General features: G+C 36.4%; 2 protein-coding genes across 2 annotated transcripts in view; one reads left to right on the plus strand and one right to left on the minus strand.

Annotated features, from left to right (window-relative positions):
* The window catches only part of mmel1 (membrane metallo-endopeptidase-like 1), a 230362-nt gene that overhangs the window by 116228 nt on the left and 87633 nt on the right, over positions 1-26501 (minus strand). The gene's annotated exons all lie outside the window — the stretch shown is intronic.
* On the plus strand, positions 463-15479 carry odad1 (outer dynein arm docking complex subunit 1). Its single transcript, XM_022682274.2, has 15 exons — positions 463-562; positions 1840-1931; positions 2447-2546; positions 3455-3644; positions 4676-4801; positions 6967-7080; positions 7177-7244; positions 8020-8207; positions 9237-9365; positions 10160-10242; positions 10370-10538; positions 11555-11718; positions 12418-12521; positions 12693-12783; positions 14105-15479. Exons 2-15 carry the CDS (start codon positions 1868-1870, stop codon positions 14204-14206), a joined length of 1692 nt encoding a protein of 563 aa, XP_022537995.2. The 5' UTR covers positions 463-562; positions 1840-1867; the 3' UTR covers positions 14207-15479.

The raw sequence follows: 26501 nt of genomic DNA on the forward strand, positions 1-26501 counted from the left end.
TAAAAAAAATCATTTAATCATTTCTATATTTAGGGGTAATATTAACAAAAAATTCTGTTATATTGACAAAATGCTGGAAATGTCTCTATTAATATTTTAAAGATTGGCTTTAACAGAAATAAATTTAATTAAAAAGCACTTGATGCTGATCGACCAGCTTCAGAACCAAGAGCCTGTTTCTCTGGGTGTTTTTTTTTTTTTTTTTTTTGTGACAATATTGTATGAATAAATGAATAAAGAAATAATTACCTAAAATGTGAAAATAGGACTCATGGCCTAAGTTTTAGTTCTGTCATTATTCACACATGAATGTGATTACATTTTTTATACCTTATTCATCATGCAGAATTAGGTGGATAGTGAAGTTTATTTTCTGTATAAGTGAAGTGTTGAGATTTGGCGCCCCTGTGGTGGGTGGTGGAAATAAAAGCCTTAGAAACGGTTGCTAACAACTCTCTCCACAGGCTCCTCCCCCTCCTCCTCACAGGCCAGGCAGAAACAGAGCTGCTGGAGTTAGCTAGTGTTTGTTATGCTGTGGAATTTTATTCAGATCCTGTTTAAGGTAAGATACTTTTACAGGTTAACATATCTGCATGTTGCTGAGACATTGATATCTATAGCTGTATAAACTAAGCAGCTCAGACAAAGGAAAACAGTAGTAACTAACTTAGCTAACTATACTCTTTATATATAAAAATATATATCTGGAAAAAGAGACTACTACTTAAAAATCACTAGGAGTGTAAAGCTGGTGGAGGAAAACATGCCAAGGTACATGAATCCTGTGATTAAAAACCAGGATTATTCCACCAAATATTGATTTTTGAACTTTCTTAAACTCTTAAAATATGAATTATATATAAATATTCATTGTTTGAGGTCTGGACGCTATGAAACTTTTTTGTTATTTCAGCCATTTCTCATTTTTTGCAAATAAATGCTGTAAATGACAATATTTTTATTTAGAATTTGGGAGAAATGTTGTCCGTAGTTTATAGAATAAAACAACAATGTTCATTTTACTCAAATATAAACCTAAAAATAGCAACATCAGAAAAACTGATTCAAAAACTTAAGTGGTCTCTTAATTTTTGATAATTGATATACCAATATATATATATATATATATATATATATATATATATATATATATATATATATATATATTACATAGCTATATATGTATCTAATAATGTGTGTAATAATGTAATAATGTGTGTGTGTGTATAACACACATAAAATATGACTAATAATAATAAAAAAAAGATGAGAAGAATTTCACTTTTTTTTTATAAGTTTTATAAAACAACACAGAAATATAGGAGGGAAATATTGAGAAGTTCCATTTAAAGAAGAATCACTATTTTTACACTCAAACTCAAATTAGCTTCACATTTCATTGGAAGAATTCTGAGAGCCCTCACATTTAAAACGACATTTAAACTTGTTCATTAAGGGAATGGTTTAATATACTGAGTGAATGATTTATCAAATTGAGAAAATGTTTTTTTATTCAAAGAATTATTTAATGAAATTAGAGGGTCAGGTGTTTTACGTCTCTATATGTTATTTTTCTACCTGCTTATTTGGGAAACTGTGCACAGATCAGTTTAGTTTTGTAGTGCACAAGATGCAAATGGATGGGACCCTGGTTTACAAAGAGCACTGTGTTAAATTTTAATGGATCTTTAGCTTGAAAAATAGCAATATGAAGCACACAATAAGTTACATACAGTATAGTTAGTTGTTAGATGCTGGATTCTGTGCGTAGTGTTGTTAATCTTTACTCCGCATTCACACTGCATTTAACAACATTTTAATCTGTGATTAAATCCTCAGAGAGGTTCTACAGTTTCATCTTGTCGTGATGCCTCGTGGAAGATCAGCAAGTGCTCATTCTGACAGCAGCGACATCGACATTGATGGAGCCGGTATGCATTCATACATAAGAAGAACACAGTGAATCTGTATACAAAACCAGTTTGCTTCTGTACAATACTTATGATGTGCTTGTTATATACAGCTTTGCAGAATTCAGAAATATTTCAGAAGGCAGACAGAACAGTCTATAATTTAGCAATTAAAGCAGCATTGTGTGAGAATATCTAGCTCATGGGCTCCCCCTATAGTCACAATATTTTTTTCTTCCACTTTACTATACTTTATTGTGTGCTACTTTGTGTTGTTCCATCAATTAATATCTTAATAAAATACATTTACGTTTGTTGGGTTCTGAAGTGTCAAAATTAGGTAAAAAAGGGTATTACCATTATATCGCCCAACCCTAATAGAGATGCTATCCTTATGGCTGCAGTCAGTGAGATTTATAATGATTTTAAAGATGTTTAAAGGTGAAAATGCTTTGTACTGTGTACATGTTTGTGTGTGTGTGTGTGTGTGTGTGTGTGTGTGTGTGTGTGTGTGTGTGTGTGTGTGTGTACCACAGCGGAGACAGAGATGGGTAAACTGCAGAGGCAGTTCCGCACTATGGAAGGAGATCGGCAGGCGTACAGCTTCCAGTCGCAGGAGCGCATCCGCAAACAGCGGTCAGTCTCACAATCAGCCAGCGTTTTTTCATTGTCTCCACCTGAGTCACACACACCTGTGTACAGCTCTGGAAAAAAATAAGAGACCACTTCAAACTTTGTGGTTTTATCCTGTAAACCACTGACAACATTTCTCCCAAATTTCAAATAAAAATATTGTAATTTAGAGCATTTATTTGAAGAAAATTAGAAATGGTCAAAATAATAAAAAAAGGGAATAGTGCTTTCAAACTATACATAATGCAAATAAAACAATTTCATATTTCAAGAGTTCTGAAATCAATATTTGGTGGAATAACCCTGGTTTTTAATCACAGTTTTCATGCATCTTGGCATGTTCTCCTCCACCAGTCTTACACATTGCTTTTGGATAACTTTATGCCTTTACTCCTGGCACAAAAAGTCAAGCAGTTCCTTGGATAAAACTTTAGTGCTGTTGTTTCTAAATGATTATGAATCATTTGCATTATTTGAGGTCTGAAAGCTCTGCATCTTTTTCATTAATTTAATAATATTTTTTCATTTTCTGCAAATAATACGCTAAATTACAATATTTTTATTTGTAATTTGGGAGAAATGTTTTCAGTAGTTTATAGGATAAAACAACATTGTTCATTTTACTCAAGCATAAAATTATAAATAGCAAAATCAGAGAAACTAATTATTTTGAAGTAGTCCAGAGCTGTATGTAGAAACCCCAATAAGAACATATTTTTAATCTAGATAATCTACTTTTTATCTCTAGATAATCTACATCTAGACTCCCAACTTCTGTACATTAGTAATAATAGGGATCCCACACAAACACTGTATAGCTGTGTTTTATATGCACTGTTTAAAATGACATTATCAGTCAGCAGAATAAACTGTGTGGATGTTTGTGTTTATGTGTGTGTTCTGCTCCACAGTTTGGAGATGGAGAAGCTTCGGGAGGAGCAGGAGGAGCTGCAGAGGAGTCTGCGAGTGTCTCAGAGCCAAACGCGCAAACAGAGCGACAGCCGAGATGTCCAGCAGCTGCGCACTCTCCTGTCCCAGCGAGACCAGCTGGACGAGCAGCTGGAGAGAGAGAGAACTGAACAGGCTGAGCTGGAGCAAGAGGTGATTACCTGCCAACACACACACAGACACACAGCAAAAAATTACAATATCATCGAAAGGTTACTTTATTTCAGTAATTCAGTTCAAAATGTGACACTCATATATTATATAGATGTATTACACACAGAGTGATCTATTTTATGCATTTATTTCTTTTATTGTTGATGATTATGACTTTCAGCCAATGAAAACCCCTAAAATCGTTGTCTTAGAAAATTAGAATATATTATAAGACCAATTGGTACTTTTCATAGTGTGGGCAGTGTGCCCACAACATCTTACAGCACTTCATGCTTCCCTCTGCTGACACCATTTATGGAAATGCGAATTTCATTTTCCAGCAGGATTTGGCACACTGCCCACACTGGCAAAAGTACCAATTGTTCTTATTTAATGTTCTAATTTTCTGAGACACTGATTTTGAGTTGTCATTGGCTGTAAGCCATTATCATCAATAATAAAAGGAAGTAAATGCTTATAATAGATCACTCTGTATAATATATGAGTTTTTATTTATTTTTTACATTTTACACTGAATTACTTAAATAAAGTAATTTTTCAATGATATTCTATTTTTTGTAAATGCACTAGTTCATACATACATAGTGTCTTACTGCTATTTTCATTTTAGATTTAGGTTTGTTTTGGCCATTATGCTGCTTTTGTGAAGTGTTAGCACAAATAATCCAGACTTTTATTTGTATAGACACATAGTTGTTTAGCCAAGACATGTCTAGTACTGTATTTAAGGTTTGCTTTTTTTTATTATTGAACTGGAGCTAGTTAGCTTAGCTTAGCTTAGCTTATACAGAGTCAGTTAGCATTTAGAAACGTAGAAACATAAACTCCAAAACCTGCCACACTTGCCCTACACCAAGTGTAATTGCTAGGCCAGATGGATTTTAAAAACTTTATTGTGTCTGTACATTTCACATTTTTTTTACAGGGTGCTGGGGAATTTAGAAATTTAATTTTCCTTTTAATTTCTAAAATAACATGTCCAACATGTATTTTATGCATTTCTGATACAGATCCAAGCTCTTGAGAGAAAACATAAAGAACTAATAAAAGAAGAGGTCAGCACAAACAACAGCAAGAAGTCTCTGCCCCGACAAATCCAGAAGACCTCTCGCACCCTGGAATATAAGCTGGACCGGGTGAGCAGAAGCAGGACAGATTCATCAGAGTTTGAATAATCCTATATTCATTAGGGGTGTTTCATCGTTATTGGTCTGATTCTGGCCCAAAATACTGGATGATACATCAGAGTAAAAAAAGCATAATTTTGTCTGTCTCATGAGCCTAAACTAATAATAATAATTTCAATTTTTACTTGTATAGCGCCTTTCCTAAACAGCTTTACAAACGGCTTTACAGACAAAGCAAAAAAAGACAAATAAGCTACTGAGATAACATGTGGAGAAAAACAATATATTTAAAAAGTGTTTGGTTGGCTGCTTAAGGAATCTGCCACCCAAAGTAGAACATTTTGTTAAGGGGATAGTAGTGGTGGGCGATATGGCCCTAAAATAATATCACGATATTTCATGGTATTTTTGTGATAACAATACTTTTGGCAATATGACAGAACACTGAATAAAAAAAATATATTTTAAGAATAAAAATGAAAAATAAATTTTACGATATATATGATACACCCCTAACTGAGATATTAAATAATACAAGAATTTTATAACAGAATATCATGATACTAATAATATTGCACTCCAAATATCTTCATATATCCAGGATTAAAGTAAAATAAATGATACTGGACAGATATAATCTGTCTCTAGTAGATATATAATGGGAAATGAGAACAGTGTGAATTTTCTTTTTGCTAGAAACAGCTAAAAAGTAGTACCCTGAAGTGATAGATAGGGTGATATGGCACAACATTTTAGGGTATAATATCGTTCACGACCTCAAAAAATGTTGCCGATATTATTGCATACGGTACGATATGGCACACCCCTAGGGAACAGTATGGAGACCAGAGATGGAGGAGCGAAGATGTCTGGAAGGACAATACAAAGAAATCAGTTTAGACAGATTTAAAGGTGAGAAACAGGATTGTTTAGGATATTTAATCCTAAACTCGACAGCTGCTGAAGAAATATCAAATTAAATGCCGCAGATCATCAGTCTGGGACTTATTCAGCATTTTTCCAAGTGTCAAGTCTGGTCAGTTGGATTTGTTACAGCTTAGCATTAATAAAAGCGATGGCTGTTTGTTAGCAACAGCATTTGAGTTAGTGTTGTTACGTAGGAGTGAACAATAGGATTACTGTGGTAAATTATACCACCGGCCGTGTGATTGGATGAAAGGGTTTTTATGACTGTAATAATAGCACTCCTGACAAATACCTATATGTACCAGTTCACTCACAAACTCACAAACAGTAAATGCACATAAATCAAGATTTTTTTTGGGTGAAGTTTATTAAAAACTGAACCTTTTTTTATTGTTACTGAACATCAAACATTCATTCAAACAGACCAAATCAGTCCTTGATGTCCCGAGCTAGCTAACACACTAATGTTACCGGGAAGAGAACTACAGCTAGCGACGAGCTAGCTAACTTTAGTGATGAGCTAGCTAACATACTAGTGTTCCTGGGAAGAGAACTAACCTTAGCAACAAGCTAGGTAACCTTAGCAACAAGCTAGGTAACCTCAGCAACAAGCTAGCTGATACACTAATGTTACCAGGAAGAGAACTAACCTTAGCAACGAGCTAGTTAAAATACTAATGTTACCAGGGAGAGAACACTAAGGCTAGCGTCGAGCTGGCTAACCTTAGCGACAAGCTAGCTAAAATACTAAAGTTACCGAGGGGAGAACTACTAGCGACTAGCTAGCTAATCTTAGGGACGAGCTAGCTAAAATGCTAATGTAACGGAGGAGAGAACTACTATTACCAACAAGCTAGCTAATTTTAGCCACAAGCTAGGTTGCCTTATTGACAAGCTAGCTAACTTTAGCAACGAGCTCAGAAATGTGTTTGCTGCTGTTTGTGAATTAAAATGTTTCTTTTCATATTTTTTAAAATAGTTTTTAAATGTATTACCCCCCCAGTTTTTATTTTTAAATCTTAATCTGGTCTTTGTCTGAGTTTTTGTCTGTCTCAGCCTTGACCTGGACTAAAAAGTCTTGTTCTTGATTCGACTCTAGCAGTCTTGACTACAACACTAGCGTTCAGTGTTCTGTCTCCTCATTAATAATGTCTCTGCATCAAATACAAACTTAACCATACTGTTTATATAATTTATAGTGAATCTGCCTTCAGATATTGTGGTATTTACACATTTGCACCCTGCAGGCTCTCGTTCGCTTCAACGAGCAGCTGACCAGGAATCGTCAGCTGAGAGAGGAGCTGGAGACGCTGCATGTGGAGAGGGTCCGCTTTCAGCAGCTGCATGGCAGGCTGGAAAAGGTGAGCGAGTGCTGGAACTTTAATGAGGATCAGAAGAAGCTGAGTTAAGAGATCAGTGTTTAATATGTAGGATCTTATTTCACATTCCTCTTTTAGGAGCTTCAGGAAATCCGGCAGGAGATCGGGGATGTCATTAGCAGGTCTACAGCAGCTTATGATGCGAGGTGAGCATGTGTTAAAGTCTCCCTGCGGCCAAAGTCCCAAACTTCTGCTTTATGAACATTTGATTCCTACTGCATCTTTCCACAAATCCTTTCTCTTTTTATACATTTTTGTATTTGTTCTTCCTTTTTTTTTTTTTTTTTACTTTTACTTGAGTTTCTTTACTTTGAGAATCAGTTTCTCTGATTTTGCTATTTATAGGTTTATGTTTGAGTAAAATAAACATTGTTGTTTTATTCTATAAACTACAGACAACATTTCCCCCAAATTCCAAATAAAAATATTGTCATTTAGAGCATTTATTTGCAGAAAATGAGAAATGGCTGAAATGACAAAAAAGGCGCAGAGCTTTCAGATCTCAAATAATGCACAGAAAAGAAGTTTATACACCAAATCAATATTTGGTGCAATAACCTTGTTTTTTATAACAGTTTTCATGCATCTTGGCATGTTCTCCTTCACCAGTCTTACACACTGCTTTTAACTAACTTTATGCCTTATACTCCTGGTGCAAAAATTCAAGCAGTTCAGCTTGGTTTGATGGCTTGTGATCATCCATCTTCCTCTTAATTATATTCCAGAGGTTTTCAATTTGGTAAAATCAAAGAAACTCACCATTTTTTGGGGTCTCTGACTTTTTTCCTGAGTTTTATATATTATTCATCTATATGAATGAATCTATATTTATTTGAAGTTGTGTAAATGTTTGGCTGCATAATAAATGAAGAAAATAGTGGAAAGCTTGACTCGTGTTTATAAATAACATGTGCTTCTCAGAGTGGAAGCCCAGGCAAAGATGACAATGATTAAGGACAAGGCAGTAAAGGACCTGGCTCAGTATAACGCTGAGGTGAAGGAGTTGGAGAGGGTCATCGCCCACGAGCGCTGTCTCAAAGAGTTCATGAACACCAAGAGCAACGAGAGGAGCAGCCTGGAGGACACACAGGACCTCAGCCGCAGACAAGGTCAGACACCGCTCATCCCCTAGTGGTGACAAAAGCATTTATAAATTCTTTCAGCAGGACCACAACGGGACAATATTGTTATTCTGACTGAAAAATATCATTAATATACTTCCTATAAGCTACTAAGCTCACATGTTGGGGAAAAATATATAATGCTAGTATTGAACTTCTCGATGCCTAAAGGTTTTTGTATTTGTCATCAGAGTTGTGAATAGGGCTGCACATATAACATAAAAAAAGAACATAATATTTAAAATCAGTTCATACCCATAATATAATGATAATATACGGGCAAAATAATGCAATTACACCCTTTTAAATAGCAATGACAGTGATCATTAAAAAAATAAAAAAATTATGCAATATTCTACATAAAAAAATAAATAAAATCAAGGATATGATTTTTAAACATATTTTAAGATATTTAAACAAATATTGATTTTACCAAATTGAAAACCTCTGGAATATAATCAAGAGGAAGATGGATGATCACAAACCATCAAACCACCAAACTGAACTGCTTTAATTTGTTGTCCTTAGTTTATAGAATAAAACAACAATATACAATATACAAAATATATATATATATATATATAATATATAGTGGAGTGTCTTAAATTTATATCTTTTATATTTTATTTTAATTGATCCAATATACAGCTCTGTAAAAAAAGAGACCACTTCAGTTTCTGAAGTATAATATAGGTATATAAGAAACTGAAGTGGTCTCTTTTTTTACAGAGCTGTATATTGGATCAATTAAAATAAAATATAAAAGATATAAATTTAAGACACTCCTTCCAGCACTAGGTAAATCATAGTGTTGCATATCCCTATGTCTTTTTTAATATTGCAGTATATTTCACAGAACAACAAATATAATTTTTTTCAATATTGTGCAGACTGTGCAGTTGTGAAATTGATAAACTTCTCTCAATTCACCTGTTAGTCGTTATAATGTTAAGACTAATATGTGCATAAAGTTTTGTTGTAATATGATGGCATAAAATGAAATTTAAATAATGACAGAAATGAAGGAACAGCCGAGGACAGACTCTCAGCAGGAGACTCTGGAGACGCTTGAGGAAGTTTTCCAGAAGATCCAGAAGGTGACAAACGAGGAAGATTTGGAATCATTGGTCACCAGATTTATCCAGGGTGAGCATTATAATTTTCATGGTTAAAGTATGATATATTTGCAGAATAATACAAGACACTGACTTGTAAATAATTCACATCACCTTGCCATGACTATGCTGGCTAGTATTCAACTTGCAATTTCCAAACAGCTATCCTATGACTTTTGGCATGTCAGTGTATAGAAACACTGCCTGGTCAAAAGAAAGTGGACCGCCTTTACCTTTGATTGCGGCTCACATTCACTGTGGCATTGTTTTAATAAGCTTCTGCAATGTCACAATATTTATTTTAATCCAGTGTTGCTGGCTAATTTTTCACCAAGATCCTGCAGCAGCATTGAAGATGGTAGAGTCTGACCACTGCACAAAGCAGCTCTTCTCCATCCAGCACATCCCAAAGATTCTCAATGAGGTTAAGATCTGGACTCTGTGGTGAACTCTCTCTCAATCCATGTGTGAAAATGATAAATGATGATCTCATGCTCCCTGAACCCTGAACTCTTTCACAATTCCAGCACCATGAATCCTGACATTTTGATCTTGGAATATGCTCGTGTTCATCAGGGAAGAAAAAATAAATCCATTGATGGAATAACCTGGTCTATATTCAATATATTCAAGTAGTCAGCTGACCTCACTCTTTCAGCACATACTGTTGCTGAACCTAAACCTGCAGACCAACTGCAGCATCAACCAACCCCACATCATTTACTCACTTAAATCCAGGTGGAGACTTTTTTGGCCAGGCAATTTATTTGTCTTAGGATTTAAAGCCAATTGGGATTGTTTGGTCTTGTTTCCTTCGTTCTACAGTTGAGGACAAGAACTTCGCTCTCTTTAATTATGTGAATGAGCAGAACACCCAAGTGGAAGCTTTAAGAGATCAGATCAATCAGGTCAGTGTTTCTCCAATTGTGTATTACACAATATTTTCCATTACTTTAGCAGATACAGTTTCACAGTACATATTCACAATGTATTTACTTGGGGTCTCTTTCTCTCTGTTTCTAAACACTGAACCAGACCAAAGAGGAGATGGAGAGGTTTCATATGGAGGGTCTGCAGCAGGAACTGGAGCATCAAGCAGCTCTAAAAGAAATAGAGGAGCAGCGGAGAGAAGCTGAGGCACACGCCGTTGACAATGAAACCCAAGCCAATGAGATCAGCGAGATCCTGGACCAGATAAAGACAGGTAGATGGAGTGCTATTTAAAAACAATAAAAAAGATAACAGCAGTGATGTTTTTGGTTTGCCACAAGCTAAAGATGTTCAAATTAATCAATTTGTATCAGAGCTTGTCTTTTAATAGACTAGTACTGACTAAAACACACTTGAGGTTAATATAGTTTCAAGTAGGGCTGCATAATATATTGTTTCAGCTTCATTACTGCAATACACACATGTGCAATAATCACATCTTGAGACATGAAATTTCATTCAAGCCAGCCACTGCCTCTGGCTCTGATACATCAGCCAACAGAAGCCTGTGCTGACCAGCATTACAATAAGAGTGATGAGTTATATGAGTTATATGTATCTGCCCAGAGAGCACAAGGCCAATTGTGCTCTCTCAGACTCCGGCTGCTGATGGCAAGCAGCATGAGCCAGGATTTGAATCTGCATTCCCTGCATCATAGAGACAGCGCCTAAATAGCACTACATATTAATTTTGCACTACATATTGGTAATATCAGATTTTTCAGTATTGTTCATTGTATTGTTTTTTTTTTCTTAGAGCTACTTTAGCTCAGTGTGCTTTATTTGCACCACTGTTGTAAAAGTGAAATAAGCATTATCTATGTACATCTAGCTGCATGGAGGCATGCATTTTTATATTTCAGTTAAATTATATTCAGTGTATGAAATCTCTTGTTTATTGAAAAGTTATCATCCAAACAGAAATAGAACTGTTTAAAACTGTTTTAAAGTGTAAAATAAGAACTGAACTGGACTGCACTATTAAAAATGTTAAGCATGTTTTGACTATTGGATCTCTTCTGAATATATTTAAACATTTCTTAACTTTTTTTTATTCAAGTACTTAAAGTATTGCTTACCAGGAAAATGCTAAAATGAGTAAGAAAATGGTATTGGTAATGGTAACGGTAACGCTAATGGTAATGGTAATGGACGTCACATTAAAATAACACAGGAAACTGTTAGTACGCTAGTGATGCAGTAAAATGATGTGTGTGTTTTGTGTTGTAGGAGTGAGTACTGTACTAAAGACGATTAATTTCGACCAATCAATGGTGGAGTACTTGCCGGGCTCCTCCTCTGGGATCAGAAACAACAACATCATGACCTACCTCAGCCTGGTGGAGCAGAAGACTAACGAGATGCTCACCATTCAGGCCTTCGTCAACTCCAAAGTATTACAGCACACTCGCATCTTCAACACAAATATGTTTTGTTTTAAGTATTACAGTCTTAGGCTAAGTTTACTTTACCAGGGTGCAGTGACTCTCGTTTTTTTTTTTTGGTTTTTTTTTGCCTCAATGTCTGTATAGAGATGTAAAATCTGGTATTTTAAATTGGATTGAAGTCACTTTTACATTTTACATACATTCTACATTAAACAAATGTCCAATTTGTGGGCATAGAACATGGATGTGATCAATGCAGCGCTGCTGGGTGGTTATTTCCAGTCACAGGCTCTGATCTCTATGAATAGTTCAAATGACCATTTCAGATATTGATAAAATATTTAAATTAATGATAAAATTTGCTAAAAATCAAGAAACGTGTGTAGAGTTTGACTCTTATGCATTTTTTAAAGATTTTTTTTGGCTTGCTGCACTCTCTGTGCTTAAACAGATCTTATACACATCAAGGGAGGCTTCCTCACTATTATGTCAACCAGCAAGCTGATTGGCTATTTTTGTTGAAGGGTGGGAATTTATCTGTTAATAGATGCCATTTTTTTACCAGTCGTCTCATTTGTAGTGTGTCTGTACGCTTGTTACTTCTGTATCTTCTGTAACTGTAGATTAATCCTTATTTATAAACAAAAAATAGGAAATGCAACACACCTAACTGATAAATCGGTTTCTTTAAATTGGTTTAAACAGGACTTGGACAAGGACTATGACCCTAAGGAGGTGGCTCAGTTACTGCTTGGGCAAAGTCAAACCCTACATAAAGAAGCTGATGGAATCCAGCCTTCTTTTGACGGGTAAGTAGATCTAAATGAAGTACTGGTAGATGTTTTATATGATTACAATCACAGCAATCAAGGAATTCATTCTTGAATGGCAGCTGATGGTCAGATTGGTTTGCCAGTACTTTATAGACGGAAAATAGGAAAAATAAAAAGTGTGGTAAAATGATGTGTGTGATGTTGCAGAGAGGAGTACAACACAGATGAATCACTAATAACAGAACAGGATGACCAGCCTTTGACTGTTGAAGAACTGCGTCGGCGCATCATGAACGGGGTATGAAGAAGCAGATGCTGGAACTTTTCTGGAAATTATCTCTGGCTTTTATCAGCTTATATCAGCAGTTTTTAGGTTTTGTAGATGTATAGTGCATCAGCATCAATAAAACTCTTGATTTAAATGCAAAAACACTGATGTGCTGATATAAGAAAAAGCATTCCCTAACAGCAGCAAATCTATAACTTGTAAACCAATCAAACAAGGACAATTTAAATTATATATTTTTTTGCTATAACGATACTATTGGCTATATGAAAAAACACTGAATTAAAACAAATATATATTTTAAAAATATACTACTGCAACAAAATAAAAAAATAAGTTTTAGTATTGCATTCTATATATTTCATATGATATGGCACACCCTTAACTGAGATATTTAAAAATACAAGAATTTTATCAGATTTGTAACAGAAGTCAATGATCCAGAATTTCATGATAACAATTATGCACTCCATATATCTCCATATATCCAAGATTAAAATAAAATAAATGATACTTGACAGATATAATCTGCCTCTAGTATATATATAGTGGGAAATGAAAACAGTGTCGTTTTTTCTTTAAAACTCCTGCTTTAAATGCAAAAACACAGTGCTGATATAAAAAAGCATTCCCTAACACCAGCAAATCTGTAACTATTAAAACAACCAAACGAGGATGATTAAAACAATGGCACTGACAGTATGATCCAAGGATTGATGTTTCGATTCCCAGGTCATGCTGCTTGCCATCAGCAGCCAGAGTCAGAGAGAGATCACAATAGGCCTTGCTCTTTCTGAGTCAATACTTAGCACTCTTTCTGCTCATCACTCCTAATGTAAAGTTGGTCAGCACAGGCGTCTGTTAGCTTATGTCACACTCCACCCAGGCTTAGTTTCAGAAGAAGTCCTGGAAGATTCTTAAATAGCCGTCACAGTCACCTGACTTCAGCCCAATAGAAAATCTTTGACAGAACACAGTCAATGAATATTAGTGAGCTGGAGGGCACTGTCCATGAGGAATGGGCTAAGAATCCTCAATTTTGCAGCAGGTCATCATCATAACAGCAGATTTGTTGTGAAGGTGTTGAATATTTGTGAAATTACAGTAGTCAATTAAAGTGGCATTTTGAAAAAAATTTGAAACCACTTTTATGTATAATTTATTTTTATGTTTATGACCACGTAAAAACTACACTAGATTTTGCAATCTTATGCTGCATAAATTCAGTATGAGTCACAAAAAAACGTAAACATATAAAAATATAACTTTGTTTTGTACTCTCTGCACTGTAAACACACATGTTTATATATGTATTTTGTGCATCTCTCTGCAGGTAAGCCTTAAAGAAGCAGGGCTGCCTGCTGGAAGGACCAGAGAGGGCAAGTTTTCTAAGCTTAGCACATATTCCGACAGGCAAGACTCTCCAGATCTCTGAAAATCCAACCTGCTTGTCGCAAATGTGTCATGAACAATACAAATTACATCAACAACTAACTATATGCATTATGGGTGAGCGATATGGCCCTAAAATAATAATACATTATTTTATTTATTATTAATTATAATTATTAATTTTAATAAGAATAAAAAATATATATATTTCTAGAATACACTACTGCAACAAAATGAAAATTAAATTTTATTACTGCATACGATATGATATGTCACACCCCTAACTGAGATATTTAAAAAATACAATTATTTTATCACATATGTAACAGAATCAATAATCCAGAGGTCATGATACTAATAAAAATGCACTTCATAATTAAAACAATGTGATTTTTTTCCTTTTGCTAAAAACAGCAACCCTGATGTGTGATATGACACGATACTTCAGGTTATAATATTGTTCACGATGCTCAAAAAATGTTGGCAATATTATTGCGTAAAATACAATATGGCACAGCCCTAATATACATAAATTTACAGTTGTAATAAATTATCTAGCTTTTATTCCCTTATCAGTGTGATGTGTCTATCAATCCCCACTGCACTGCAGCAGCAGACCTAAAGGGGGCAGCACAGACCTTAGTTGTCATTTGTAATGTTTAGGTGCAGTTCTCTTAATAAAGCTTATCAGATTTAATTGATGTCCATCAGTTCATAATTTATTAATTAAATGGCATCATCAACGCTAAGCCTTGATTGTTGGAAAACCAGCCAGCCGAATCATTTTTTGCATTCATTGTTTACAAAATATATAAATAACTGTGATTAAATATGGTCCCGATCGATATTTCCTGGTATTGTTGTCTTAAACACATTCAATCTGCTACTTCCAAACAATGAGTTATTTTGTGGTGTGTATTTCTCTATCGTTTACACAATAATTGCTGATTTTGACTTACATGCCCTTGACTATTTTAGGCTTTCTATTCAGAAAACATAGCCGGACAGGAAATTAAGGGAGACAATGTTTCTAAATAGTCATCCGCTGGTACTTTTGCCCTGTTTTGCCCCTCTCTGTCAAGGTTCACCGCTGTGGATTACCAGTGGTTCTGTACCATAGCCTAACATAGCTTAACAAAGACACCACTATAGACACACTTTATTTTTAGAGTGTTAATGGCCTTTAGATACTCAAATTAATAGCTGAAAGTATCTGAAATCACAGTTTTCTGTAATGTGAAACAAGTGTATTAAATTAAAACAAAAATAAAATGGCATTTTCTGATTGATGTTGAGAAAATAAATATATCACACAATTACATTGTACTGGTTTTAATAAAAGTTTTATTTGGTGCTTACAAAAACCTAAAATATTAAATACAATGTTTTAAATCTGGCATCAATATGTTTTCGATTCATTGTTTTAGCACATCTACCAAAATAAAACAACGTGAATCTGTAACATGTGTATTTTTGGACACCCCAAATTGCAGCCATTGCTGATACAGGGCTAGGGAGGGTATACAGATCTCTGTAATCTGATCCAGAGCTTTTGGGATGAGTTGGTGAGTGGAAGATGAGGCTCTGAATGCAATCAAATCCTCACAACAGTGCCTTAAAATATTTAATATATATGTATTCAAAAGATGTAGGGTTTTATAATATATTAAAAGCCATACATTTAGTAGATATTGGAGTGTGTTCAAAACATATTAGTTCTTATTTTCAACTTTTTTAATTAATGTTAAGTTGTGTATTTAATAGATATTGGAGTATATATTCAATATATATTGGAGTGTATTTTCAAAAGATATTAAGGTGTACATTCAATAGATATTGGGTTATATATTTACATTTACATTACATTTACGGCATTTAGCTGACACTCCTATTCAGAGCGACTTAGCAAGTTGGGCCAATGTAGTGTTAGGAGTTTTGCCAAAAGAATGTCAGCATTCAGTCACCCAGACCTGGAATTGAACCCCAGTCTCCTACATGGTAGCTCACTGGTAGGTAGTGGTGTTATCCACTGCACCACACCAACCATAACCATATATTTATTCGATATTGAGTATGTATGTTTGATAGAAACTGAGGTGTATGTGTAATAGATATTTGGGTGTATATTTGATAGATACTAAGGTGTGTATTTAATAGATATTGGGGTGTATATGAAATAGATATATTGAATATAATAATACAAATATATAATTTAGTATAATAATATGGTAATATATAATATATATTGGTGTATATTTACTAGACATTGAGACATATATAATAAATATTGGATTAATAATTAATTGATATTGGGGTGTATTTTAATAGATACTGGGGTGTATATTCAATAGATATTGCAGCATGGGTTCAATAGATATTTAGGCATACATTCAATAGATTCTAGCGATGAATATTCCACAGATATTGGGGCGAAAATATTGTTGGGGCAAATGGTTATAGATATAGGGGCCTATACTCATGCAGTTATATATTTTATATATTTTGAATACATAGGGTATACTGAAAAGACATTGGGGAATATAATTAATAAGTATTGGGGTGTACATAGAGCATATGGGAGCGTATATTAAGTAGATATTAAGACAAAATATAGTGAAAATGTGCTAATCTACAACACATCTATATTAATAGTAAATATTACAGTAAATATCTGTAATGTAGGTGTTAAAATGATGACCTCAGATAAACCCTAAGATAATCATTGATGTATCTCCTCACAACCTTCTCTCTTTGTCCCCTAGTTGTGTGTTTAAGTGTTATCTAGAGGGTTTTTGTGTAATAGAGATCAGCAGGCAGGTGATTTATGATCAGTCCTGTGTATTATTGATAATCTGGCTGCAGTAAAACATGGCCGTGGCGCGTGTTCTCTAAAGGAATCACTGAATTCACTCTATACGCCTCCTTCCCGCCTCGCGCTGTGATTATGAGCACAGATTGGAGGAGATAATCAGCAGAATGGATGTGTTTGCTCGCTGTGAAATCTGACCCCTCTCTTAACCCCCTCCACTTCCACAGAAGCGCGGCGTTTTGCGCACGGCTCGTGCGTCGCCCGGCAACCCTGCCTTTCATCTCACCCGCCTCATTTCCTCATCTTGACAACGGCGCCAGCGCGCCCACACACGGGCCCCTCCCACACCGCCGCAGGTCAGCCAATCAGAGAGCTCAATCACTAATCCCGCACTTTGTGCCTCGGCTTAGCCAATCGGAACGTTCATTCAGTCACTGACACCACCCACACTTGTGGGTGAGCCAATGAGAGGACTCAGTAACTGAGCCTGCCTAAAACTGCCGCGGATAAGCCAATCAGAGCGCGCAATCAATGAGCCCGCCCACACTGCTGCTGCTCAGCTAATCAGAGAGCTCACTCAGCCCGCCTACAAGTCCTCGAATCAGCCAATCAGAGCGCTCAGTCATTGAGCCCGCCCATATTCCCTCGCACTGCCGCAACTCACCAAAGAGAAGCCTATAAAGACGGATTGCTTAACCAATCATAGAGCTCACTCAGTCACTGTGCCCGCCCACACTGCTGTGACTCCACCAATTAGAGAGCTCACTCAGTCACTTGGCCCGCCCACATTGCTGTGGCTCAGCCACTCAGAGAGCTCAGTCAGTCACTCAGCCCGCCCACAGTGTCTCGGCTCAACCAATCAGACGACTCTATTATGACGAAGAACAGTCTCTCTCTCTCTCTCTCTCTCTCTCTCTCTCGCTCTCTCTCTCCCTTCCTCTCTCTCTCACTTTTCTCTCTCTCTGTCTGAAACCATGCTTTTTCTCACTGACTCCATCTTTTCTTCCCTTTTTCTCTTTGGAATTGTTGTTAATCTGGCTAATCTCTCTTTCTTTCATCTTTTCCCCCTGAGCTTCCATGTTTCCTCCCTGCATCTCTCTCTCTCTCTCTCTCTCTCTCTCTCTTTCTCTCTCTTTACCATTTACTTCTCCTCTATCCTGTTTAATCTTATCTCACACTATTTTAGTCCACTTGACTAATTTCCCTTTTTCTCATGAGGATCATGGGAAATCCCATCTCCTCAGCTTATCTTTAGGGCAAAATTGCTTGCAGCAGTAGTAATAATTAGAAAGTAATATGACATAATTTTTATATTAACACCATATACCCAGTATGGTGTACTGTGGTTCTGGCACCAGGATGTTAAAACATATCATTGGTGGATCAGTGGTTACTAGAGCACTGGGTTGTAGGTGTGATATCTGGGTTCAGGAAGCTGCCGGTGTTGGGCCCTCTCTGCTGCCTGGGCCCTGTAGCGATTTTGACCTTCTGTTTCCGTCCACAAGAAAATGCTGCTTTTTTCTTAAAGTCTGTAAGTTTAAACATTTAGGGCCCTCTCTAGTGAGAATGAGTAATTGCACCGAGCATGCAGAGGAATCATTTTAAACTGGGCGGGTGTGATGTGGTCCTTTCAGAGTGGATAAATCCAATTCCAGGTTATGTTCAGTCAGAGAGAGAGAACAGCTCAGTCAGACATTTTACTTCATCTACACACTCTGTTTTTACTATGATTGAATGAGCTAACGAGCTCTGAGTTTCCCCTTCTGAAGTCTCTATTGCTCCACCAGACACTCGCGTTCAGTAAAACTGAGCCGGATCCTCTTTTAGAGGCTGTACGTGTGGTGTATGTACGTAAAGGCTTAGCAGGGATGGTCGTTTCAGCAGACTGGTGCCATTAAACACAATATTTTGTCCCTTCTCCACTCAAAAATGCTTCTGCTTTCAGTTTAGAAAAATAATACTAAATAATAAATTAATTAAGTGGCAGGATTAAGTTCATTTTCTCTTATAAAGACACTTACCATGCTTTCTAACAAACTTGCTGTTTTCCATCTGAAATATGCAAGCTGTACATAGCAGGCTAGAGTAGCAAAGTTAGCTGAGCTAACTTAGCCTTAGTATTTGCTTGTTTACCAGAATACTGGTAAAATTTACCCACATGTGATTTAAGTAACACTGCTGAGGTACATTTATGAGTAGAATAGCACTGCTAAAATTTAGAATTGCACTTCTGAGGTAAATGCATTGTGCTTTGTTGCTTTGTCTGCTGGGATATAGAAAAGTTTCTGTGAAAAGCAAGATTAAAATATTAATTAAAATAAACATACTACATACATACAAAAAATACCAAATATTTTATTTTATTTGGTTTTGGCCATTTTTCAATTCTTAAGTGAACATAGCTTTAACATCAAATGAGCAGTTCTCTCTGAATGTTTTTATCGTCTTTCAGATTTCATGCTGACCTATCAAGTTCCCATGAACAACCATTTCTTAATAACAGTCTGCACTGTAGACACTACAAGCTAAACAAACATGTGTCTATCTTCTTACAGCCTCCTCTGCCCTGAGGGCAGTGAATTGTTTTGTTTTCAGATCTTTATTCTATTACTTAGAAGAGCCCATGATTTATGTGTTTTCAGCTGACAGTTCTTGATTCCAATTGGTGACATGCCTCAGGGCTGATTTACTTCATTCCTTAAATTATAACGTTAATGATCTCTTTTGTCTCCCTTCCCCATGGAAGCATGAATGGCCTGTTTTAGATCACCACAGCACCTCACTCGAACCTGCTGGTGCGCTTTGGATCATTGTCCTGATGCATAACCCAAGTAGGCTTGAGTTTAAGGACATAACTGATGGCTGGATATTCTCTTCAGTATAGTCTGGTAGACAGCAGAATTTATGGTTCCATTAATTACAGCAAGTTGTTCTAAAGTCCTAAAGCAGCAAAGTAGTCAAATGTAATGGGACATACACCTTCAAAAAGTTCTACTTTTGTCTCGTCCGTACACAGAATGATTGATTTGGATTGCTTTTTTTTACTTAATACATTAAATCATCATCTAAAAAAATGCTTTTTGTATTTACTCAGGTTACCTCTGTCTGATATTAAAGTTTTACAAAAACAAAAGAGAGCAAACAATTTCTTCATGACACTGTATATATGACGTACCAGCCTACTCTTCCCCGATTGGCCAAATGTAGCGTGGTGGTTGTACTCTTGTGCTCTGAGCTCTGTTGAACTTCCGCTGCAATAGACGCAGTATTAATTTTGACAACATATTTTTATTTAGTTTTAGCCATAGTCTTGTGACGAAAATGTCATTTAGCTTTAGTCATAATTTAGCCATCTGAAATGTTTTTAGGTTTAGTCGACTAAATATCGCAAGAATATAGTCGACTAAAATGTAAAGGGTGTAAATGTAAATGTTTTTATTTTTATCAGTTGCCTTGAATTATTAACTATACACCTACACGAAATTAAACATTCAATAACCAGTTGTATAATATTATTAATATTGTAGGTATGTGTCTGTAAATATTTTACATTTAATTTTTTGTTCTAGAAATCAGGTCATAATTAGATGTATGGAACGTAAAACCCTTAATTGAAGCATTTAAATGGTTAAATAGTTTGAACAGAGCTGTAGATATAAAAAAAAACACAGCTTTTAAAGGTAAAGCTAGTTTTTTTCTCCAGCACTAACCTCACACACCTACTGTAGCTACATTCTGTAAACGAGCTCAAAAACACACTTATACACACTGCCCTGTAGAGATGCTCTCGGGATGTACTTAAAGACTGAGAAACGTATGAGAAAGTGCTGTAAGGAACTTCACACAGTTAATAGATTCACTTCTTTTATTGTTATATGTTCGCTACATATTTTTCTTTTCAATTGAGTTCCTTTCTGACCTGTTCCTGCTGTCATCAGCTATATTTATTAGTTATTGTCTTGTTTTTGTCTTGGGGAAAAAGGTTTGTTGATGAAAACTATGACAAAAATGATTTGTCAGTGAAATGAACACTGGTTTGATGCAACGTAACCCATCATGTATCGTAGAATGCAACAATTCTATAGTCTGAAATGGTGCATGGCTAATCCTGATTGCTCTTCTTTTTTATGTAGACCATGCTTGTCTGTCTTTCACTCCAACTTTTATGCCTTTTCTGTTCTCTCACACCTATTTGCTTGTGTTCTACCACCCCGATACTCTCCTCTGCTGGAACTGTTGCAGACTTGGCTGGAGTAGGCCTTCATATCAGCAGTGCTTATGAGTTACTTTGTGACAAATGTAAAGTTGTAAACTGTTAATTCCTTCTGGCTTATGTCGCATTACACGCACTCTCACACATGCACACTTGGCCCTCGCATGAGCACAAACCAGCTTAACACACACACACACACACACACTCTTGTTCAATCACTCTGCCTTATCTCAGCTCCCCAAACAGCTCTATATCCTGCTCGTTTGTTTTCTGTCTATCTCGGCTGCTCGGCTGCCTTATCCTCGCACACGCTTGTGCAGACGGATCCTGTTGGGCTTTTATCAGCACCTTCTGTCATTTATTTCTCCCTCACTCTGATCCCTGACGTGTAAACAAGTTTAAGTAAAGAATTAAAGCTCAATCGCTCGTATTCCCCAGTTTTAAAACAGAGCGCATCGAGCGTTGAAGCTGCCAGACGTCCAGGTTCTGCAAGGCCTTCAACAGCACCAGTGTTTTTGGTCTTGTTTTCTTCTGACTGTCCAAACTCACACTCATCCCGTCACTTCGTACAAAATGATATTTGTGTGATGGATATAAAAGATAAACAGCTAAGTGCATTCCGCCTCAAGCACGAGACACTTAAGGTGTTCCTCAGAAGCCAAGTTTCTTCACAGTGGCGTGTGGCTCGCTTTCTGGACAACTTCATCAGCTCAACCTCGCCTCCCTCCTCCAGTCCTACCGCTCTGGCTCTCCTGTTTGTTTAAGTTGGCCGAGCGCCAGCTATTTTCTTGTTTTCACGAGCTTTGCTGTGGTCTACCCCCCTCTGGCTCTTGCCCTGCAACTGCCAGCTTGAATGTGTTATTTAGGAAATGTCAAATGTCAGGTCTGCGCGCGGGCCCAAGCACCAATCAGCAATCAGGATTTCTCTTTGTTTGTTTTATGAGTTTCACAAACCTCAAATTAAAAAAAAAAGTTAAGACAGCTTGGTAAATTAACTTTGAATTTTATTTCATTGCAGACAGTATGAACCCAATGTATTTTTTTATGTTTTGTTTGGTCAACTTGGTCAGTTTCTTTAACTTTATTAATATACATCCATTTTTGCATTTCAGGCCTGCAACACGTTCCAAACAAAGTTGGGACAGTTACAAAATGATTTGGTAAGCAAAAATGTATGTAGTTTCAGGTGTTATTTTGTTCCATTCCAAACGTGATAAAAGTATGCTATGGGATTTTCAATGTTGCAATTTTCCCTCCAAAACTCTCCACACATTCTCTATTTGAGCGCAGGTCAGGACTGCAGGCTGGGCAGACCCATATCTGTACCCTCTCTTTCCACAAACATGTCTTTATAATGTGTGCAGCATGTGGTTTTGCATTGTCTTCTTGAAAAACGCATGAATGTCCATAGGCATATGTTGTCCTAAGATATTAACATACTTTTCTGCAATAATGCTGCATTAAAAAAGTGTACTGACACAACCCTATCTAATGACAGACCTTCATTAGTTCTGTTATGGTGTTGTTTATTACAAATACAGTAAGATAAGATAAGATAAGATAAGATACTTTTATTGTCATTGCACAGTGTACAACGAAATTTAGCAGCAATCCTTTCGGTGCCTGAACAAAAATAAAATAAAATAAAATAATAACAGCTCTATGTACAGATACACAAAATTTACAGTGGATGTATGAAAATATAAACAATATAGTAACACGTTTACCCAATAATAAATAAATATAGAAAGTGCACAGTGCGTTATAAGTCCGGTTATTAAGGTTGTTAGTTTTTATTTTTCAGTTCCTTGGTAGTGGTCTGAGAGTGTGCGTGCGTTTTGCAGTGTTCAGTTCTCGTACAGTACAGGGGTAAAAACTGTTTTTCAGTCTGTTTGTCCTGGAAGTGATGGACCTGAAGCGTTTTCCAGAGGGCAGCTGTTGGAAAAGATGATGTCCAGGGTGGGAGGAGTCTTTCAGGATGTTGGCTGCTCTGCTGAGACAGCGAGAGCTAAACAGGTCCTCCAGACTGGGTAGCGGGCAGCCGGTGACTTCTGGGCCACGTTGATCACTCTCTGTAGTGCTCTCCTTTCTGCCACTGTGCAGCTACTGTACCAGGTTGAGATGCAGTAGGTTAGCACACTCTCAATGTTGTTTTTCTTGAGAATTCTCAGGAAATAGAGTCTCTGCTGTGCCTTCTTGACTGCAGCTGTGGTGTTTGTGTACCAGTCAATAGTCAAGAGTTCATTGTCTCTTAATGCCTTAATGAGAGGTAGAGTTACAGTGAATAGCTCTATTTGAGTAATGTTCTAATCCATATTAAGAACTACTCAACTAAGTAAAGAAAAAATACTTTAAGAAATAAGGGAGAGTCAATCCAAAACATTTTTAGAACTTTGAAATTATTATAGGTGCAGTTGCAAGGACCAGTAAAAATTCTATGATGGAACTGGCTCTCATCAGGACCGCCCCAGGAAAGGAAGACCAAGAGTTACCTCTGTTGCTCAGGATAACTTCATCAGAGTTACCAGCCTCAGAACCACAAGTTTACAGCTCCCAAGATAAGAGCATCTAATGAATGCTTCACAGAGTAAACCGGTACTATACTGAGTCAGTGTTCTCAGCAGTCAGAATTGTTTTTTGAGACCAAGTGTATTAATAAAGAGTTTGGCGGCTTCCCCGAACCTTTCCTTGCTGCAGGAACGACCCCTGCTCTACTTGGAAGACTTTACACTAGGAGTTGGAATGAGGGCTCAGAAATAAGAATAAAAGTCAGTCAGTTGTGTTCAAGCAGGTCTGATATTTTAGAATAGATATTTCTATTCTTGTGTTTAATTTCCAGCATAATGTTCCAAAGCTGATTAAAACAAAAAGGAAACGTTTTTTTTTTTTTTAACATTTTATGTTTGTTGGTTTAGCAGTTAGGGCAGTGTGGGCAGTGTGCCAAGTCCTGCTGGAAAATGAAATCCACATCTCCATAAAAGTTGTCATTAGCAGAGGGAAGCATGAAGTGCTGTAAGATTTTGTGGGAAAACAAAACTGCACTGACTTTAGACTTGATAATAAAACACAGTGGATCAACACCAGCAGATGACAGACATGTCTCTCCAAATCATCACTGATTGGTGGAAACTTCACACTAGACCTCAAGCAGTTTGGACTGTGTGTCTCTCCACTTATCCTCCAGACTCTGCTCCCTTGATTTACCAATGAAATGTAACATTTACTGATGATCAGTGATGGTTTGGAGAATTTCATTTCATTTTCCAGCAGGACTTGGTACACTGCCAAACACAATGCTTAAAATAGATCACTGCATTGCATGGCCAATATTTAGTGCACATAATACATGGGCTGTACACTCCACATAGGGTCACTAAACCTGATAGGGCCCATCACTGACCAAGCATGGAGCCCAATTAGGCTCCCCATACAGCCCCCACATGTTATCTGTGCTATCAACTAAATGTTATTGATGATTAATAACCATATGTTCATCACTATGCTGGCTTCTGATATCACCCAAATTGCTGAAGTCAAACCTTGGAAAATTGCTCTGTGGATTTGATTGCATTTGAACTGTGCAATATAAATGTCTTATCATATTAGACAAGCTTGACTCAACCCAAATCTTTTATATATATGTTAGGCCAACCTGGAATCTGTGCACAAAACTGGATCCCAATTGGGCTACCCAATACAATATCCACAAGGGCATGTATTCTGGACTATTGCAACTATAGGATAGTCAATGTTATTCCACACTGATGTAAACCACTTCAATAGTATTAATATTTAATGCTATGCCAGGTTCTGTTTGATACACCTGGCTTGCTGAAGTCGAACCTCAGCTGCATCTTCTCTTCAGGTTATGTAGTGCAGCTCCCGGTTGTCCTGGCACCACTAGATGGTAGTAAGAGTAGTTGAGCTGGCAGAGCTGCTGTTGCTAGGCAGTCGGGCATTACATTCTCCGAGTGCTGCACTGATTCTCACTGATGTTCTGGATCTATTCACTCCTGAGGTAGAACTGCTTTTCTTTCTGCTGCAGTTTTTTTTCCATCTTTTTCCAAAACCTTCAATATAAAACCCAATAGGGCTGACCTACTTACTCACGTCTTTGTCAAAAGCACACACAGCTCATAAAACTGCTTCTGTGTACGGAGAATAATAATGACACTGCAGTCTACAGTATGTATGTTGTAGCACATGCTACACACAAAGACACCAAACAAACGGACTAAGCCACATTTTAATTATAGTAGCCAGTAACACCTGGATGTCCAATTCAAGAAAAGACTCAGCCTAAGAGTGCTGCAGAATCAGTGTATTCAGTGTTTAAATTGATGTTTGATGTATATGTACTTAAGGCACATTTATATTTCCTTTATGTACATAAGCAATATAATGTTGTGGTTTAGGGTGTATGTATGACTGTACCCAGATATGAATTGGCACTCTGTCCTAGGTAAAATGCTGTAGTGCCCGATGCAGTCCGCCAGGTGGACGGTTGTTTCCGGCTGAGATTACGCTGTGTGCTATAGGCTATTCTGTTGAATGAGTGGTGAGTATATATATATATATATATATATATATATATATATATATATATATATATATATATATATATATATACAGTAAATGTTTGTGTGTAAAAACGTGATTGTAAAGCGTCCTTGGGTGTCTAGAAAGGCACTATATGTGTGTAACTTCATTCATTTATTTATTATTAAACTATTATCAATATTATAAAAATGTATAACATTTCTAACTTCCTTGTGATTTTATCTACTAATAATGTCTTATTGTATTGGCAGATAATGTTGCGCAATTTATTTATTTTTTCTCAGGAAATAATACTCAACACTTCCAGTAGATAAAATTACATAAAACAAGAAAAAAAGTCTTTAGAAATAAGTAAAATTAGAAATGTCTTTAAATTGCTAAGATTTAAATCGCAGAATTTGCAGTGTAGGAGATATACACTGACTTGCCAAAAGTCATGGGACATCAGTATGTACGTAAACTGATCCCAAAATGTTACCTGTACATGTAGTTAGGTGTTATCTTGTGAATAGGGTTGAACACTAAATTGTGGGAGTTAATAATATTCCTTGATCCATGAGGAATTTGCAGTTTCACATGTATTGGAAACACTTTATAAATGTGGGCATTATTACCCACAGTAGATAGTAGAGCAGTAGGTGCTAATGATTGTGGCCTGTGGCATCTGGCTCTAATAAGTGACTCTGACAGAAATCACATCCACATTCACTGCATGAGGCCCAACACACATTACATTACACATTAGGCCAGTGCAGC

The sequence above is a fragment of the Astyanax mexicanus genome, chromosome 24 (assembly GCF_023375975.1).
Source record: "Astyanax mexicanus isolate ESR-SI-001 chromosome 24, AstMex3_surface, whole genome shotgun sequence".
In the NCBI taxonomy this organism is placed as follows: Eukaryota; Metazoa; Chordata; class Actinopteri; order Characiformes; family Acestrorhamphidae; genus Astyanax; species Astyanax mexicanus.